This window comes from Barbus barbus (genome assembly GCF_936440315.1).
Source record: "Barbus barbus genome assembly, chromosome: 19".
In the NCBI taxonomy this organism is placed as follows: domain Eukaryota; kingdom Metazoa; phylum Chordata; class Actinopteri; order Cypriniformes; family Cyprinidae; genus Barbus; species Barbus barbus.
In genome coordinates, this window is record NC_136747.1 from 29962439 (window position 1) to 29979067 (window position 16629).

General features: G+C 34.7%; 2 protein-coding genes across 2 annotated transcripts in view; both read right to left on the bottom strand.

Moving 5' to 3' along the window:
- Positions 1–1540: 1540 nt before the first annotated feature.
- LOC306884945 (glutathione S-transferase A-like) lies at positions 1541–7964 on the bottom strand. Its single transcript, XM_079441205.1, has 6 exons — positions 7661–7964; positions 7448–7513; positions 4070–4175; positions 3315–3433; positions 2814–2902; positions 1541–2610 (listed from the first exon to the last, which is right to left on the bottom strand). Exons 1-6 carry the CDS (start codon positions 7826–7828, stop codon positions 2478–2480), a joined length of 681 nt encoding a protein of 226 aa, XP_079297331.1. The 5' UTR covers positions 7829–7964; the 3' UTR covers positions 1541–2477.
- A 784-nt stretch (positions 7965–8748) lies between these two features.
- Positions 8749–16629, bottom strand: part of LOC306885015 (FH1/FH2 domain-containing protein 3-like) — a 73775-nt gene continuing 65894 nt past the window's right edge. Inside the window, exons 24-28 of the mRNA XM_079441323.1 lie at positions 16382–16586; positions 14487–14510; positions 13389–13596; positions 12495–12653; positions 8749–11050 (exon numbers count right to left, since the gene is read on the bottom strand). Coding sequence (XP_079297449.1) covers positions 10971–11050; positions 12495–12653; positions 13389–13596; positions 14487–14510; positions 16382–16586 — 676 coding nt within the window. The 3' untranslated portion in view covers positions 8749–10970. The remainder of the gene's footprint in view (positions 11051–12494; positions 12654–13388; positions 13597–14486; positions 14511–16381; positions 16587–16629) is intronic.

The following is a 16629-nucleotide window of genomic DNA, read 5'->3' on the forward strand; positions in this document are numbered from 1 at the left end:
TCCCAGAAAGTTATTTTTTGGTTTTTAAAACGTTATTCTAATGTTATTCTAACGTTCCCAGAAAGTTACTGGCTACAGAAAGAACGTTAGTTTCTGGTAATCCTCACCCTAAAGTGTTGTTTTGTATACTTTAGTAAGTTACTAGTTTAATATGCTCCTGAATGGTCGTCATGATAGCGATTGACTAAAAAAAGTCCCTCTGGACTTTTAATTCATAAAATCTAATTTCAGAGATTGCTGCAGCTGAATAACAAAGATCGAGACGTTTTGACAAATGAAACATTGAGAAAATATACCAATGATAGTGATTACAGGTGCCATAGAAAGGAAAACTGTATTTATCTTGGCATAGTTGAATAATAAGAGTTCTGTACATGGAAATTACATCCCTTGAGCCTCAAACTCCATTGTTTCCTCCTTCTTATGTAAATCTCGTGAATGCAAAAGACCACTGAAAAACAAGCGAATCAGAACATAACACTGACTGTGATGTAACAGTCAGAATCACTAATAGTTACGCCCCCAGCATTTGCATAAACCCGCCCATGTTCTAGGCCAGCCGCCAGCCGAACCATCAGAAGTTCTGCAGGTATTGTGAAGAAACAAGCGAGGACAACAGTGAAAATGGCCGATCATGGAAATAAATATTATGCTCCAGACTGTGCAGGGGGTGTGAAGAGCAGGGATGGGTTGGTGTCTGTATTCAGAAAGGCACAGAAAACAAATAACGTGTTCTACTAAAATAAGGCGAGCCACTAAAGGGACATGGTTAGCTTCTTGCTAGCGGTAGCCTGTTACATTACAGTACATAAGATTTCACTTTCCACATAAACAGAGTCAGGAGAGATGACTGAGGATGATGGTGAATGATTTACAGATCCTGAGCACCACTGTCAAGCATCTGATCATGTACAATGTGTGGTAAGTACTGCGCTTCATAGTATAAACAGAGTACGTGCGATCGCGAATCTCGAAAGTGAAAGTAAAAAGTGATTGTGCATTCCAAAGCAGTTTCAATGCCCAGCATATTAATATGCCCGCATTTTATTTACAGTATAATTACCCAACGATATAACTGCACGAGAAAGTACTGAAATATATATATTTTCACTCTGTTTCCGTCCTGTGAGCTACTGAAATGAGCTGCAGTGAAACCAATTAGAGCAGAGCTCAACATTATTATTCATGACCCTTCCAAATAAGGTAATAACAGACCATTTCATTCTAGGGAGAAATCCTAGGGTTGTAAATGGACATGTAAAACGATTTCTGGATAATTTTTGCCCTTATCTAAGCCACCTTCACCTTTAATGAAGATCAGCTGGTCCTAATTGTCATCAGTTACTGGCTAGCTCTGATTGGCTGCTGGAGGGAGAGCTTGTGGGTAAAGCTGGAGACTCCCTGTGAAGATGCCCCCTATTTTTCACCTTCCTTGCCTCCTGACACGGTTTTCTCTTGTCCCAGACATTATCATGTGCTAGTAGCTGGTCTGTTGGCCTTCTGGTTGTTAGTGTACAATGTATTTTCCTTTTGAATCTTTGAAGAGATGTTGTTGATCTGTTTTACTCAGGTAAATTCAGAACTTGAGATTTAAGTTAACCTTTTTAATTATTTTTTGGAGCAGTAGGGAGGTGGATGCCCTTTTTTTTTAATCTCCATGTTTTCGGTGAGAAAGGGAGTAGGGTACGACTTCTGCTGTTTGTTTTGTGAGTTTAGAAAGTACTCCTCCCTAAGATAGATCTTTTATGCTTGTTGTTTTGGCCTGGTCCCCTCCCGAAGCTTTATTTGCGCCCCTCTTTGTACCTTTTTTTGAGCTTGTCAAATAAACCACTTTTCCTGAGTGTTACACAAATCTGTGTGATTTTTGTGGAGTGCTGGGACAGGAGAGGTGGTCCTGTTGCCTATTAAGAGTTTAGTTTTTTTTGGCCTTGCATTTGTAAATTTCCTTGTTATCCCCTTCCTGACCCTAGACTAGGAAGGCCCGTAACAATATTTATGATAAAAAATACTTTAAGCTTTTTATAATGATTCTACGGACCCCCTGCAATTGTGAAAGACCACTAGAGGTACATGTACCCCCGGTGGAGAAACACTGATTAAAACAGTTCGCTGAACTTGTATAGTGCTAATAATTTAAAACTGAACCACATTTCTTTATTTTTGTTGTAATGATGGTAAATATGTTCTTTATTTTGACTGAACAGGATAAAACTTAATTAGTCCCAAACAATAAAAGCTGTTAACATTAATCGTTACAGCCACAATAACAATGAGCTTTATCTTCACAATTGAGTTCACAAATAATGCAGCCTGCTGGGTTAAAGATGAATGATTGAGGTTAAATATCAAACATCAGACAAACTGAAGCTGCTGCACTGTAAACAAGACCGAACACAGCCAAGGGTTGTGAATTAATACAGTGAGTTGAACATAAAACTGATGCTGCTGCTGTGCTGTTTGGGAAGTCCTGATGTTCTTCACAGGTTCTTGAGCGTGTCTTGACCCTCAGGCTTCTCCAGCCACTCAAGAGGCCAGCTGGCTTTAATACTGGGACGGTCCTTTAGCATCTCGTAGTACTCCATCAGTCTGGGACAACGCTCTGGAGGACAGCTGGAACCAGATCAAACATTAAACCAGCCCCATCCCAACCTTCACCTGACAGCATCAATCATAATGCATTCAATATCTGATACTGTTTTCAAACTCAAAGAATCATATTTTATAAAGCCCTCATGACATAACGCATCTGATCAACAACTTTTAATTAATGAGAAAATGTGAAAAATGCTTTATATGCAGAGCGATTCACTCACTGAAGTCGTGGGAAATACGCGATGACGGGGAAACAAACCACATCAGCCATGGTGAAGTTCTTGCCAGCGAGGTACGAGCCTTTACCCATCTGATGAACAAATCACTCATCATTAGAGAACTTCATTATTATGCCCACAAATACAGTAACAGCATCTCCTCTACTAATAAAGACAAGAATTTAATCATTACAATCAACATGTGCATTCATAATCCATTCCACTGTTGTAATGCGAGTAAAGAAATAAAAAAAGATGGAGGCAAAAGGTCAATTTCACCCTCCATAACTAAAAATTTTACTGATAAGACATTAGGTTGCAATTAAAAAAATATTATTTTTTTTTAAATTTGAATTAATTGCAACAGCCACCTAAAACAATGACTATTTGACAATCATTACATTTAGATGAAGAGAATACCTGATGAATCCTTCACAATGAGACGGCAATCTGACGTAATAAATGCATGATTTATATTAGCAATAAATATCAATAAAACACAACCTTCTCCAAGTATCCATCCCACAGTTTGAGCTCGGTGATTAAATTCTCTTTATTCCTCTTCAGAGTCGATTCATGTCTCTCTCCTTCAGGAACATACCACTCATAGAAAGCCACGTCATCTGAACAAAAAACAGTGCATATGTTTTCAAATTTGATCCATCAGGCTTTTATGACTCATATAGTTTGATACAGTGACAATATGGAGAACAAAACAGCTCAATTTTATTCAGAGACTCAAAAATATTTGTATATATGCTAATATTTCTACAATGAAATTCTGCTGCTTGTAATGGAAATCATTGAGATCTTTATAACAGTGCAGCAGATACTGACATCAATTCATCTAAATATCAGTGGTCTATATCTCCAATAACATGAGATGTAAATGATCCAAACATATAATGCAATGCTGATTGAGAGATGAGGAAATAAACGCTCCTCAGAAGATGTGAGATGAAGATCATTCCTCCGCTGAGGAACAGAGAAAGTAAAGCTTCTGGAAACAAACGCTCCTCTAAAGATCCTGATGATCAGATTTGAGAAGCACTGATTTATCTAGAAAATGATTGATGGAGAATCAAGTAAAGCTGAGCTGCTTCAGTCCAGTAAGAGTTCATCTGGAGATATGACTGCAGTTATTCTGACCTTTACTTGATCAAAATCAGTCAAGATTTGACACGAGAAGCAGCAGCTGAAGCTGGACACTTGTATGTTTTATGTTTTTATGAAGTATGTTGACTGTTGAGGGCACTTACACATTTTCTGCTGCAGGTTGTTGGTCTCAAACATTCGCTGGAAGACGAGCGCTTGTTCAGACGGGTCTTCTGGGATCAGACGGGTGCCTTGAGACTTAAACGCACTCTAGAAACCAAAAACACATCCATTAGTCATCGCTCTGGGATCTGTAGTGTCTGGATCTATTACTTTATTACTAAAAATCAATTATTATTACTACTCTTCCTTAAACATGTTTTCAGAGTCACTTAGACATTATTTACTTCAAACACCATGAAAAATATCAATTTGTAACTGAACTAAACCTTCCGACATCAAGCAATATAACATCAGAACTGACTCAGAATCTCACATAAAGACTACCATTGAAAATAAAAATAAAAAACAGTATCTACTCTGAACTAGAAAAAAAAATAATTTGATGCTGAAAACATTGGAAACTAGTACAAAGTGATTATTTGTATTTCACTTATTCCAGTTTGATAGACAATTGGGTTATTTATGGAAACTTGTTTCTGACATGGATTTAAAAAAAATGAAAAACATCATTACGACTTTTGATCTCACAATTACGACTTTTTTCTCGCAATTTATATATTAGAGTTTATATTTCACAAATCGAATTGTGTGAAAAAAACTCTAAATTGAAATTGTCTCAACTAGATTTTTTGTTTTTTTAATACTGTGGTGTAGGGATGTAACGATTACCGGTTTGATGATAATTCATGATAAAATACCCCACGGTTAGTATTACCGTTTCATATTTTAATTATCATTAAAACCGTATTCGATTACCGAGATTTGAACAACTCGCGATAAATAAATACTGTGCAGCATAAAGCAGTTTTAAGTAACAGTCACAGCACGCAGAGTAGTTTCGTTTTGAGTGAAAACAGGGCAGAAAAACTGGGAGGTTTTAAAAGACTGCTGAGGGAATTATAAAAATTAATATATGAATGTACCTCTGACGTTTCTGACTGTCTTCTGCGAGTCGATGGCATTTTGTTTTCATCTTCGCTCCATGTAATACCTAAAGGAAGTGTTTTTAATCGCAATACTGCTTTGTGCACAGAGTTTACGGGAAACAGCTGTAATTCATCTTATCCTTAAGCGCCACCTGCTGTCAGAGAGTGGATTTACAGAGACTTATATTTAGCTTCTGTCTGACAGAATTTGCATGCCCTGCTGTAAATTTTGTCCGGTTGATGATGTGTTGGTACTTTTTGAACATCTCCAGCACGTGTTAACAATACTGTGATAATACTGATAACCCTGATAATTTCGGTCACTATAATCGTGATAAGAAATTGTCATACTGGTACATCCCTACTGTGGTGGAAACAAAAAACGAGAAACAAATTAACCGCTATTTTTTTTTTTCATCATCTTTATGTATAACAGAGACCCTAGACGGACATAGTAATGGAAAAAATGAGATGAGAGTAAAAAATATATTGCTTTTACGCTCCTTCACATATCATTCACTTGCAAATCTTTTGCGCTTTTTTTTCTTCAAGCAAATATGTGCATAACTTTCTTGTGGAAGACAAATAAATGCAAAAACACTGAAATATTACTGTTTCCTGTTGTTCAATATAATATATAGTGCACAATATAAAACACTTTTCGGCAATAAGGAAATAATCAGAATTATTATTAAACACGTCACAAGCTAATATTGGTCCGTGACCTAATTTGTATGGAGACACGTGCACTTCAAGATACTCTAGCTTTATTGTTCTCAAATGACGCAAATCAGCTGATATGCAACTCATCTGCTTTCCCAATGATGGTCAGTGTTTCTGTAAAGCAGATCATGACTGATGATTTAACTGACCGATTGTTATGCAATGTTTTACAAGTAGATTAGTGTGACTTAGTGGTCGACCAATATATCACAAAGGCCGATATATCGGCCGATATGTTGCATTTTTTAATATCAGCATTGGCCAATCATTTTTTTCTGTTTGGCCGATGTGTTCTATTATGTGTTAAATTTGACGGTGCGCTGGACTTTTATTTTGACTGTGCTGAAAACGGCAGCAACTGAGCACACAGTCTCACATTCTCCCTCTTGATCGCTGTCATTGTTTAACAGTTCTGAACGGATAGAAGTCTGTTTAATAATCAGATACTGTCAAAAAAAATGTTTAAATGTATACAAAAAGTATTATAACGACTGCTTTTATATTATTAGTAATATAAGGTCAAACATAATACTTTCTCGGTTGCCGTCAGCATTCAGCAAATATGAATGTATATCATTTAAACAAGTCTTTGAATGTCTAATAAACATTTAATTTCACAAACCTTGCAGATGAGGTCGGATCCAGCTGTGAGATCTTGTTAAGTGTGCATGATTGTGTGTTCTCTTGTGACTTGAATACGGACAGGGGGAGAGTCCAGTTTCCCTGGAGACGCCTGATCGACAAACTTTAAACTCGTGATTTCAAACTATGTTGTGCTTTATTCATTAGCCAAACATGTTCATGTCATTTTCACTGTGTGCTGTATGTAAAATGAGTGTTACCTTGGCTTTAGTTAAAATAAAAAGATTTTTGGTGACCCTTTTGGTGACAGTGTTTACTTACTTTTTAATTATATTTTTATTAAAGGTATCTTGGAGAGGTGAGGTGTCCAAGTTGCAACATCTAACTACTGGGGTGCCTCAGGGCTCAGTTCTTGGACCACTTCTCTTCTCTGTCTTCATGGCATCACTAGGTTCTGTCATTCAGAAACATGGCTTTTCATATCACTGCTATGCTGATGCTATGCAACTCTACCTCTCATTCCATCCTGATGATCCGACGATAGCTGCTCGCATCTCAGCTTCTCTAACAGACATCTCTTGCTGGATGATGGACCATCACCTTCAACTCAACCTTGCCAAGACAGAACTGTTTGTGGTTCCATTCTGAGCTTATATCTCGCGATTCTGAGTTATATCTTGCGATTCAAAATTAATATCTCACAATTCTAAATGAATACCTCATGATTCTGGGTTTATATCTTGCAATTCTGAGTTTAAATATCTCGTAATTCAGAGTTTTTCCCCTCAGAACTGAAAAACGTCTGAATTGTGAGAATAGAAAGTTGCAATTACCTTTTTATTTTTATTGCATGGCAGAAATGAGCTTCCATAATATTCAATTGTAAAAGAAAGTCAATCATACCTAGAGTTGACATTTTTCCCTCTTTGGCAGGTGATTACAGGTGCATTGACTTTTTGCAGACCATATTATTTTCTGATTTATAGGAATTAAAACACGTTTTTCTTGTGTGTGATCAACTGGACACTGATTTATAATTTACATTTTAAAGCAACGTAATAACGGGTTATAAATATTTGAGTTACGTAACGCCCCTCGGTCAAACGACACGCCCCTTCCGTGTTTTACCTCCAGATACAGGCACGCGGCAAACGACTCGTTCACGACGATGTCTCCGTGCTTAAAAGTTGGAAGCTGCAAATAAAAAGGAAAAAAGTGCAATATTAAAACAAAAGTTTGGCAACTGTTCTGTCGCCGAATTAAAGCTGCATACACAGTAAAAGCTCAATGCAATCATAAGAAATCATAAAAGGCACAGGTCTGTAATGCATCTGGACGCACCTGAACTCTGGGATTGAGAGCTTTCACTTCTTCACACTTGTGTTCGTTCTTGTCAAAAGACAAATGTTTGTGTTTGTATCCCTGCAGCATTTTCTCTTCCAGCGCGATCATGACTCTCCAGCACGGAGGAGAACCAGAGCCCCAGTACAGCATCATGTTCTGCGCCATGACCGCTAATGTCGCGTTTAATTATCAAATAATATTATTAATGTGCGGTGCTGCGCAGATAAAGACCACAGATCTTACAGCGTCACGCTGTCGCTGACTCTGACACACGTTTTCACTTTTTCAGGGGCGGGGCTTCGCCATCTGCCGGCCGGAAATGGAACTGCTCGTGTTTTGAATGGGAACATGGAAATACAGTGGTGCTCTTGTGTTAATGATCTCAGTGAACAAATATCATTTAGAGGAAATAATAAAGTAAAAAAAATAAAAAAAATATTAAAATGAGAAAATAATAAAAAAATACACAATATAATAATAAATAAAAATAAATAAATAATATAATTATAATAAATAAATAAATAAATAAGTTATAATAAATTTGAAATAAATGTTAAAAATGCTGAAAAATAAATAAAATTAAAGATAAAATTGAAGATAAAATTAAATTAAAAAAACATTTTATAGACAATAAATAAATAATATCCTAGCCAGAGGAGAACTGGCCCCCCTGACTGAGCCTGGTTTCTCCCAAGGTTTTTTTCTCCATTCGGTCAGAGGGAGTCACTTTGATTTCACAGATACTATTTAAACTAAACTGAGCTAGACAATGACATCTCTGAATTCAATAATGAAATGCCTTTAACTGAAAATTAAGTGTTTAATCTCATTATTATACATTACTGACACTCTATCCTCCAATCTGATACTGTTAAGTGCTTTGACACAATCTGTATTGTTAAAAGCGTTATATAAATAAAGCTGACTTGACTTGACTAAAGAATAATAAAAACATGCATTAAAATGTTCTTATGTATTCGAGGGCCTGTATAGTTTATCCATCAACTAATGATCAAACATGATCAGTTTATTTATTACTCTCCACGGGTGTCAGAAATGCACAGATCCAGTCAAACACTGCCAGCGGTCTTATTTCAGAAAGGGTTTTATTGCAGGGTGTGATGCATGCAGATCAAAGTGAAAATATTACAGTACAAGGCCTTCAATTCTGCAAAATGAGCTCAGATTCCATGTGCTCAAGAACAAACTAAACTAAACATTACTGATGTTTCAGCAGGTAAAAACAGACGAGTGGATCATGCAAGTTCTGTGTTCTGAAATAAAAGGCAAGTAAAACAAACACAATTCTCTGTTCAAACACTGTAAACTAGTTCTGCTGCTCGCTGAGCGTGGCGTTTATGGCTTCAGTTGTCCTCAAATTAACATGTACAGAAAAAAAGATCTACAGAAATTACAAAACAAAACAAAAGGGCATTAACATTTAGTCTCGTTCATCGTCAAAAATACTTTCACCATTTTGTACATTTAGAATAATTTTTGGAGACAGAATGCATCTGATGTAGAGCTCATACAAATCTTATAAAGTCTTGTTTTCCCATTTAATAATAATGGACGTTAAGGTGCAACATGATGGTTCTCATGACAGCATGAATCGACACAAAACTCTCCGACCATCCTGGAGGATCAGAAACATGAATGAGCGAGTTACTGTAGTTCCTTCTGTGTCAAAGGCACATCGAAATCTGCTATAAAACACTCGCATCTCAAACAAGAGATGCTTAAAGAAACCAGAAACAGCTCACGGGCATCATTTAACCCTCGTAATGCATTTCAAATCTGATACTATTGTCATATTCTGGGCCCATTTGGACATGAAGAATCATTATTTTATAAGACAGTCATACCTTAATATTTTTTAACTAAAAACCATATTGTATCTCATCAGCAATTTCTCTTGAATGCGTGAATGTGGAAAAAATATAAAACCATGTTATTACTGCATTTAATCCTTTATTATTAATTAAAAAATTGAGCAATTCTTTGTCATTTCAAATTACACATGGATCAGACCAAAAAACTAAGATGCAAAATATATATATGTATTTTTTCAATATTGATGGTATTTTATTGGATAATATCATTGTATGAAATTGATAAAAAAAATATATAATCTGTTAATTAACCCCTTTGGAATGAACAGAGTTTAATTAAATTCCTTTGAATTAATATCTTGTGAATAGCTAAAATGTATGAAAACCGACATATTTATTTCTATCAAAACATAAATATTACTCTGAGAATTTTTCAAATAAAATAAATTCATTTTACTTACATAAACTTTCAATTTCAAATTGAAATTTAAAATGGTCAGTTTTTCATATTTGCACATATTCATGTTCATCAACAAAATTCAGTCCAGAAGTATGTGAGATATAGGGAAAAGGTTAAAAATATTTTACAAATGTTTCTGTCATTAATTTAACTTCATAGATTATTTTGCAGAAGGTATTTGTGATACTAATGGTACTCCATACAAGCCGGGTCAAAAATGACCCGAACACGAAACACGTTATATCTCTGAAAGAATAACTGTAAAAAATACTGAAAAACATTAATGATGTGTATTTTTAGGACTTTAAAGCATCTGCTAAGTTTGGTTCTCTTACTAAAAACTATGCATTGTTTAGAATTTTTTCTGTATTTCTTCTGGGTCAAAACAGACCTGAATGCATTATGAGGGTTATTAAAGATGAACTGCACAAAAAGAAAAGTCTGTGCGTGTTTTAAAGGTGTTTTACTGTCTGAAAACCACATCTAGGATTGTAGGATTTAAAAAAACAGACATTTAATATCTGTTGAAAGTTGTCCCTTCATATAGTACATTTAACAATAAATAACCCAAAGTATTAGACTACAGTTTTACTGATCTGACCGATGCAGAATCAAGTGACCAGACATTTAAAGCCACATTTCACCGTTCCTCTATTTTTGAAAGTTATAAATAGAAATAACTCAAATAAAACGATGGTCAAACCCTGAGTTAGTGTCCAGTCGGGGTAAAACATCTTATTCTTTCCTTTCATTGAACTAAACTGTAAAGGGATTTTACATCATCACAGTGACGGCCTGCGATTGGCTGGTGAGGCGTGTATGTAATGAGGGGGTGTGGCTTAGAATCAAACACAGTGTGGAGGCGGAGCTTTGGAGTACATATGACCAATGAAAGATTCTGCAGCCGTTTCATTATTAAACCGTGTTTTTAAGGTGGTATGTTGGATTTTCTGTTGTCTTGAGATGAGTTCTGCTGAAGGCAACAGCGTCAGTGTGCTTTGGACGGGACGTCCCATTACACAGGCATCTCTGACGTGTCCAACCCCAGCGCTTGAGCTTCTTCTGCAGTCAGACCGCCCTTCAGAGTCCTCCTCACTGAGACACAATGTTAGCATTAGTCTCTGCTTAACTCAAGAACACAAGAACAACTGTATCATTTTTCATATGTGAATTTATAAGGCTTCTAAGCTCACAATCTGCTCCATGCCTTCTGATTGATAGTTTAGTTTTTTCTCCAGTAAAAGCTCTTCAGCTGCTGCTTCACGTGTCTTTCTGCTGTCAAATCCTGACTGATGTTTATCAAGTAAATACCAGAATAACTTATGAAGAATAAAGAATATTGTTGGATCTTTGACAAACTGATTTTTTCCTCTGTTGTGAACTGCTAAATGCATAAATGTGAATGTAACTGTTATATTGCTATAATCTAACTGTTAAATTAAAATGTTTTATTTTTGTGTCAGATTATTGATTTAAAACTTAACATTTTGATGTTTTATTTCAGTATTTTATTTCGATTATATTTGAAAAAAAAAAAAAAATAATAAATAAAAAAAATAATATATATATTTTTTTGTTGTTGTTGTTGTTGTTTAAGAATTTTATAAATTTTCCTAAGTGTTTATAAATTTTAACATGATTTGATTTTTATATTTTTATGTTATGTATTTTTATTTAGCTTTTGTCTTTTTGTTTATTTTCACTACCTTTTATATTTTTAGTAATATTTCAAGATGAGCACTAAATAAAAAAATAAAACACAAATTGAAATAAATTGTAAAAATGTAAAAAATAACAATATTAAAATTAATAAACACTTGGTAAAATTAATAAAATCAAAACAAATAATATAAATAAATTATTTGAAAAAACTCTGAATAAAACACTTAAAATTAAATAAACATTTGTATTTATTTTATAAATTTTTTACTAAGTATTTTATATTGTTTTTATTTTACCATTATTTATTTTAAATTTTACATGTTTAAGATGTGTTTTATTTTATTAGTTTTTGTCTTTTTTATTTAACATGTGGTTTTATTTTTTCTTCTTACTTATTTACTTATTATTTAGATCATTTTATGTCAGTATCTGCTGTACTGTTATAAAGATCTCATTGATTTACATTACAAGCATCAGAATTTCATCATATAATGTATATATATATATATATATATATATATATATATATATATATATATATAATAGCACTTGCATATCAATGCTCTTTTGTTGATTTTGATTGCTTCCATTGTCCTCACTTCCATAAGTCGCTTTGGATAAAAGCGTCTGCTAAATGACTAAATGTAAATCTAAATATCAGCATCTGCACCAAATTGCATGTTTTGGAGTCGCTAAATAAAACTTATGGTTTTCCTCCATATGCTCACTATATCAGACTATATGAGCCATAAAAGCCTGATGTATCAAACATGATTTCCTTTTATATTTTGTCTAAATGTTCAGTAAATAATTACATTTGATAAAATTCAGTTTTTCATTTCAAATGTGAAGAGACAAGCCCTGCAGCTGAACGTACGTGATTTGCGGTTCGCGCGTGAGCGGCGTCGTTCACGGGGTTCCGCTCGTTCTCTGGGACTCTGAGTGGCTGATCGTACGATTCTCTCCATGATCTCATCTGCAGCTTCGTCCGTTGCGCACTGAGACTCTTCATTCACTGCGGCCCATGCGGTGCGGCCTACAGAGAGACACGAGGATGTTACAAAGATTCAGCTGAATGTGTTTCTACACATGAACACTGATCGTGTGTGTGTGTGTGTGTGTGTCAAGGCTTAGCTGTGAAATGGTTCTCTTCTTATTTGAAAGATAGCTCCTTTTCAGTCAGTTTAGGGGATTATTCTTCTACTCTTGTGCATGGGGTTCCTCAGGGTTCTATTTTGGGATCAATTTTATTTCCCTTTATATGCTCCCTTCAGGTTCTATGCTTAAGAAATTTGGGATTCATTATCATTTGTATGCGGATGAAATTTATTTACCACTGAAACATGGGCATAAATGTGCCATTCAGTCCCTATATGAATGTTTGACTGAGGTTTAATGTTGGTTGGCGAATAACTGTGAGTGTGTGTAAGAGTGTGTGTGATTTTGTGACATATGAGGACACAAATTTGTATAATGACATGGGTATGACATAGGTATTACAAGGAGAAGGTGCTTTATGAGGACATTTCCCCATGTCCCCATATTTCAAAAGGCTTATAAATCATACAGAATAAGTTTTTTTTGAGAAAGTAATAATAAACAAAGTTTCCTGTAAGGGGTAGGTTTAGGTGTAGAATTGGTGTAGGGCGATAGAAAATATGGTTTGTACAGTATAAAAACCATTACGCCTATGGAATGTCCCCACAATTCACAAAAACAAAGATGTGTGTGTGAGTGAGTGTGTGAGAGAGAGAGAGAGAGTGTGTGTGACCTCTGCTGGCGCGTGTGCGCGTGCGCATCCTGAGGCCCGTCGCTCCAGTGCTGTCGTTGTCTCCTCTCTGCATGCTGCTCTTCAGCACGACCTTCATCTGCTCATGTTCGGCTGTGTCTTCAGCGTGACACAAACTCTGCGGCTCCGTCTGTGGCCCGACAGGAGGAGCGCTGCTGCTGCTGCTGCTGCTCACACACACACGACCCGCCTGCACACACACACACACACAGACCATCACAAAATACATACTGATTATACATTATCATAAATTATACAGTTTATAAACATCAAAATGTTAAATTAAAATAATAATAAAAAAAAAATCTTATTTTTTATTTATTGCTTTTATTAATTTATTTTGCAAATTATTTATAAATTAAGATTTTGATTATTTGAAATAAACTTTTATTATTTTTTATCAAAATGATACACTTAATAAAATTTTAATAAATCATAAACAAATTATTTGAAAATAAAACACTTAAGATTTAACACATAAATGTTAAATTAAAATAAATGATTTGAAAATAAAAACCACCAAAATAAAAACGTATTACTTATTTAAATGTTAGTGTTTTGATTTTTTTTGTTTTCAAATTTAAAATATTTTTTATACTTTAAATATATATAAAAAATACATTCAAAATAAAATACGAGAGTTTAAATAAATCATAATCTCAAATTAAAATAAACACTCTTAAAATAAAACAATTAAAATAAAGATTAAAAAATATGAAATATTTTAGTAGTTTACTTGCATTTTGACTATTAACCAACATCAGAGAACCATGAATGTGAATTTGTTGTTAAAAAAGTATTTTAGGTTAAAGTGGTTCGACTGACAAAAACGTTTGGGAATCCCTGGTGTAAAGAATCATTTGCACATTTACACCTCAAACTCTCAAGATTACACACACACACATGCATCAGACTAAATCAAGACAAAAACACAGCTGAGCGCTTCCAGGTTAGAAGCACCACATGTGCAGATCTGATCCGGGTTATACACTGATGCTCCATTAGTAACGCTGGCAGCTTTAACAAGCCATTAAAACATGAACGGTTAATATCCGTCAGAACAAACACACGCCCTCATACCTCATTGTCCTCTTCTTCATCCGTCTGGGGTGAGAAACAGAGAAATCAACAATCAACCATCTGTAGTCTCAAGTAGTGTGGTAGAGATTGTCATACAAGCAGATTTATAAATATTCATCAATCTAGCCCCGCCCACAACATAAAATATTCATATTTATAGCTCTGCCCACATCACTAATGAAAATCTCTAGCTCTGCCCACATCACAAGATAATATCTATAGTCCCACCCACATCTGTGAATAATCACATCCCCAGCTCCGCCCACATCAATAATGAAAATCTCTAGCTCTGCCCACATCACAAAATAATCACAACTCTAGCTCCGCCCACATCACTTAATAATATCTACAGTCCCGCTCACATTTACTACTATAGCCCCACCCACATCTGTAAATAATCAAAACCCCAGCTCCACCCACATCACTAATGAAAATATAGGGCTCCACCCACATCACTAAATAATCCCAACTATAGCTCTGCCTACATCACTAAATATCTACAGTCCCGCCCACATTCACTACTATAATCCCACCCACATCTGTGAATAAATCACAACCCCAGCTCTGCCCACATCACTAATGAAAATCTCTAGCTCCGCCCACATCACAAAATAATCACAACCCTAGCTCCGCCCACACCACAATGAAAATCTCTAGCTCCGCCCACATCAGTGAATGATCATCTTTTCTCCTCTAGAGAGAAAAGGACCTCATTTGTTCCTGAAGATGGCGCTGTTCCTCCATGAGATGACTCGTGATTGTTATTTCAGTGTTCAAACCGCTGTAACCTCGCTCAAGTGAAGTCAGGTTAAGCATATCTTGGGATTTGAGCCCACAATGTCTCCACCAGTAAACACCACGAGCGGTGAGTGAATGATGAGCAGAATAAACTAATAACCGCTGTACATGTGGAGAGCGTTCAGACACATAATCACAAATCCTCTCTCCATTGCTCAGGCCTACAGTGTAAAAACACACAGCGATCATCTTCCTCTTTACACTGTCGCATTAGGATTGCTGCTCGAGCCAAGAACATTAAACACGGTTTTTATCTGTTCTAATCTGAAAAGTGAAAGGGTGGGTTAGTTTAGAGCAGTGCTTTGCCATCAAAAATTTGTACCAGAAAAATTATTTAAAAATAAAAACATTCAAAAAGAACATTTCTTAAAATTATAAAAAATTAAATAAATGATAAAAAATAAATAAATAAAAATGCAAAAAAAAAAAATCATACAATAAATAATTTTTATTAAAATTCAAATATGATTTCATTATTAAAATCATAAAAAAAAAAAAAAAATACTTGGAAAAACAATCAAAATGAATGATTTATTAAACATATTCCTAAAATATATATGATAAATTATTAAAATGATAAAAATTAAAAATCAAATCATATTAAAATAAAAACAATAAAAACCACCAGAAATCAATTAAATGTATTAAAATCATAAAATGTAAAATAAAAATTTACAATTTAAAACAAAAACTGAACAAATTGAAATTATTAAAATGTAAGCTAAAATGAAACATTTTAAAATAAAAACAATCAAAATAAAATACTAAGAATTAAAATCATAAAAATGTAAAATAAAAATAAATCATTAAAAAAAATCTAAATAGAACACATACTAAAAATTCATTCAAATAATAATAAAATAAATTATAAAAACATAAATCATAAAAATGTAAAATTAAGATAAATAACTTAAAAAATAAAACAATTAAATCAAATACTAAAAAATGTATTCAAATGATAAAAAAGTCCCCCAAAAAAATCAATCATTTAAAAAGAATAAAAATCAATACAAATAATAAAAATGTAAAATAAAAATAAATGATTGTAAAATGAAAAAGACAAATGTTTTATTTGTTTGCAGGTATGTGTATCTCACCTGTGTGTTGAGGTCTGTGATCATCTTTCCTCGGGTCTTGTTTCTCTCTCTGTGATCGGCGCGCTTCTGTTTCTGCTGGAGGACACGTTCGCGGGTTGTGCGGTACTCCAGAGCGAACTCGCTGAGGATTTTACTGAACCGAGTCACGCTGATCTCACGAACGCTGTACGCCGGGTGACCCAGGAACAGCAGAAACGAGTGAAACCTGCCACACACACAACACCATTCATATTAAACCCACTCCCATC

What these genes read in the sequence shown, in the direction of transcription:
- LOC306884945 (XM_079441205.1), bottom strand. Translation starts at nt 7,828, where the DNA reads ATGGCGCAGAACATGATGCTGTACTGGGGCTCTGGTTCTCCTCCGTGC. An exon ending in CCGCGTGCCTGTATCTGGAG is followed by an intron (nt 4,176 to 7,447) that starts GTAAAACACGGA and finishes TTTGGTTTCTAG; the next exon opens with AGTGCGTTTAAGTCTCAAGG. An exon ending in CAACCTGCAGCAGAAAATGT is followed by an intron (nt 3,434 to 4,069) that starts GTAAGTGCCCTC and finishes TTTTTTGTTCAG; the next exon opens with ATGACGTGGCTTTCTATGAG.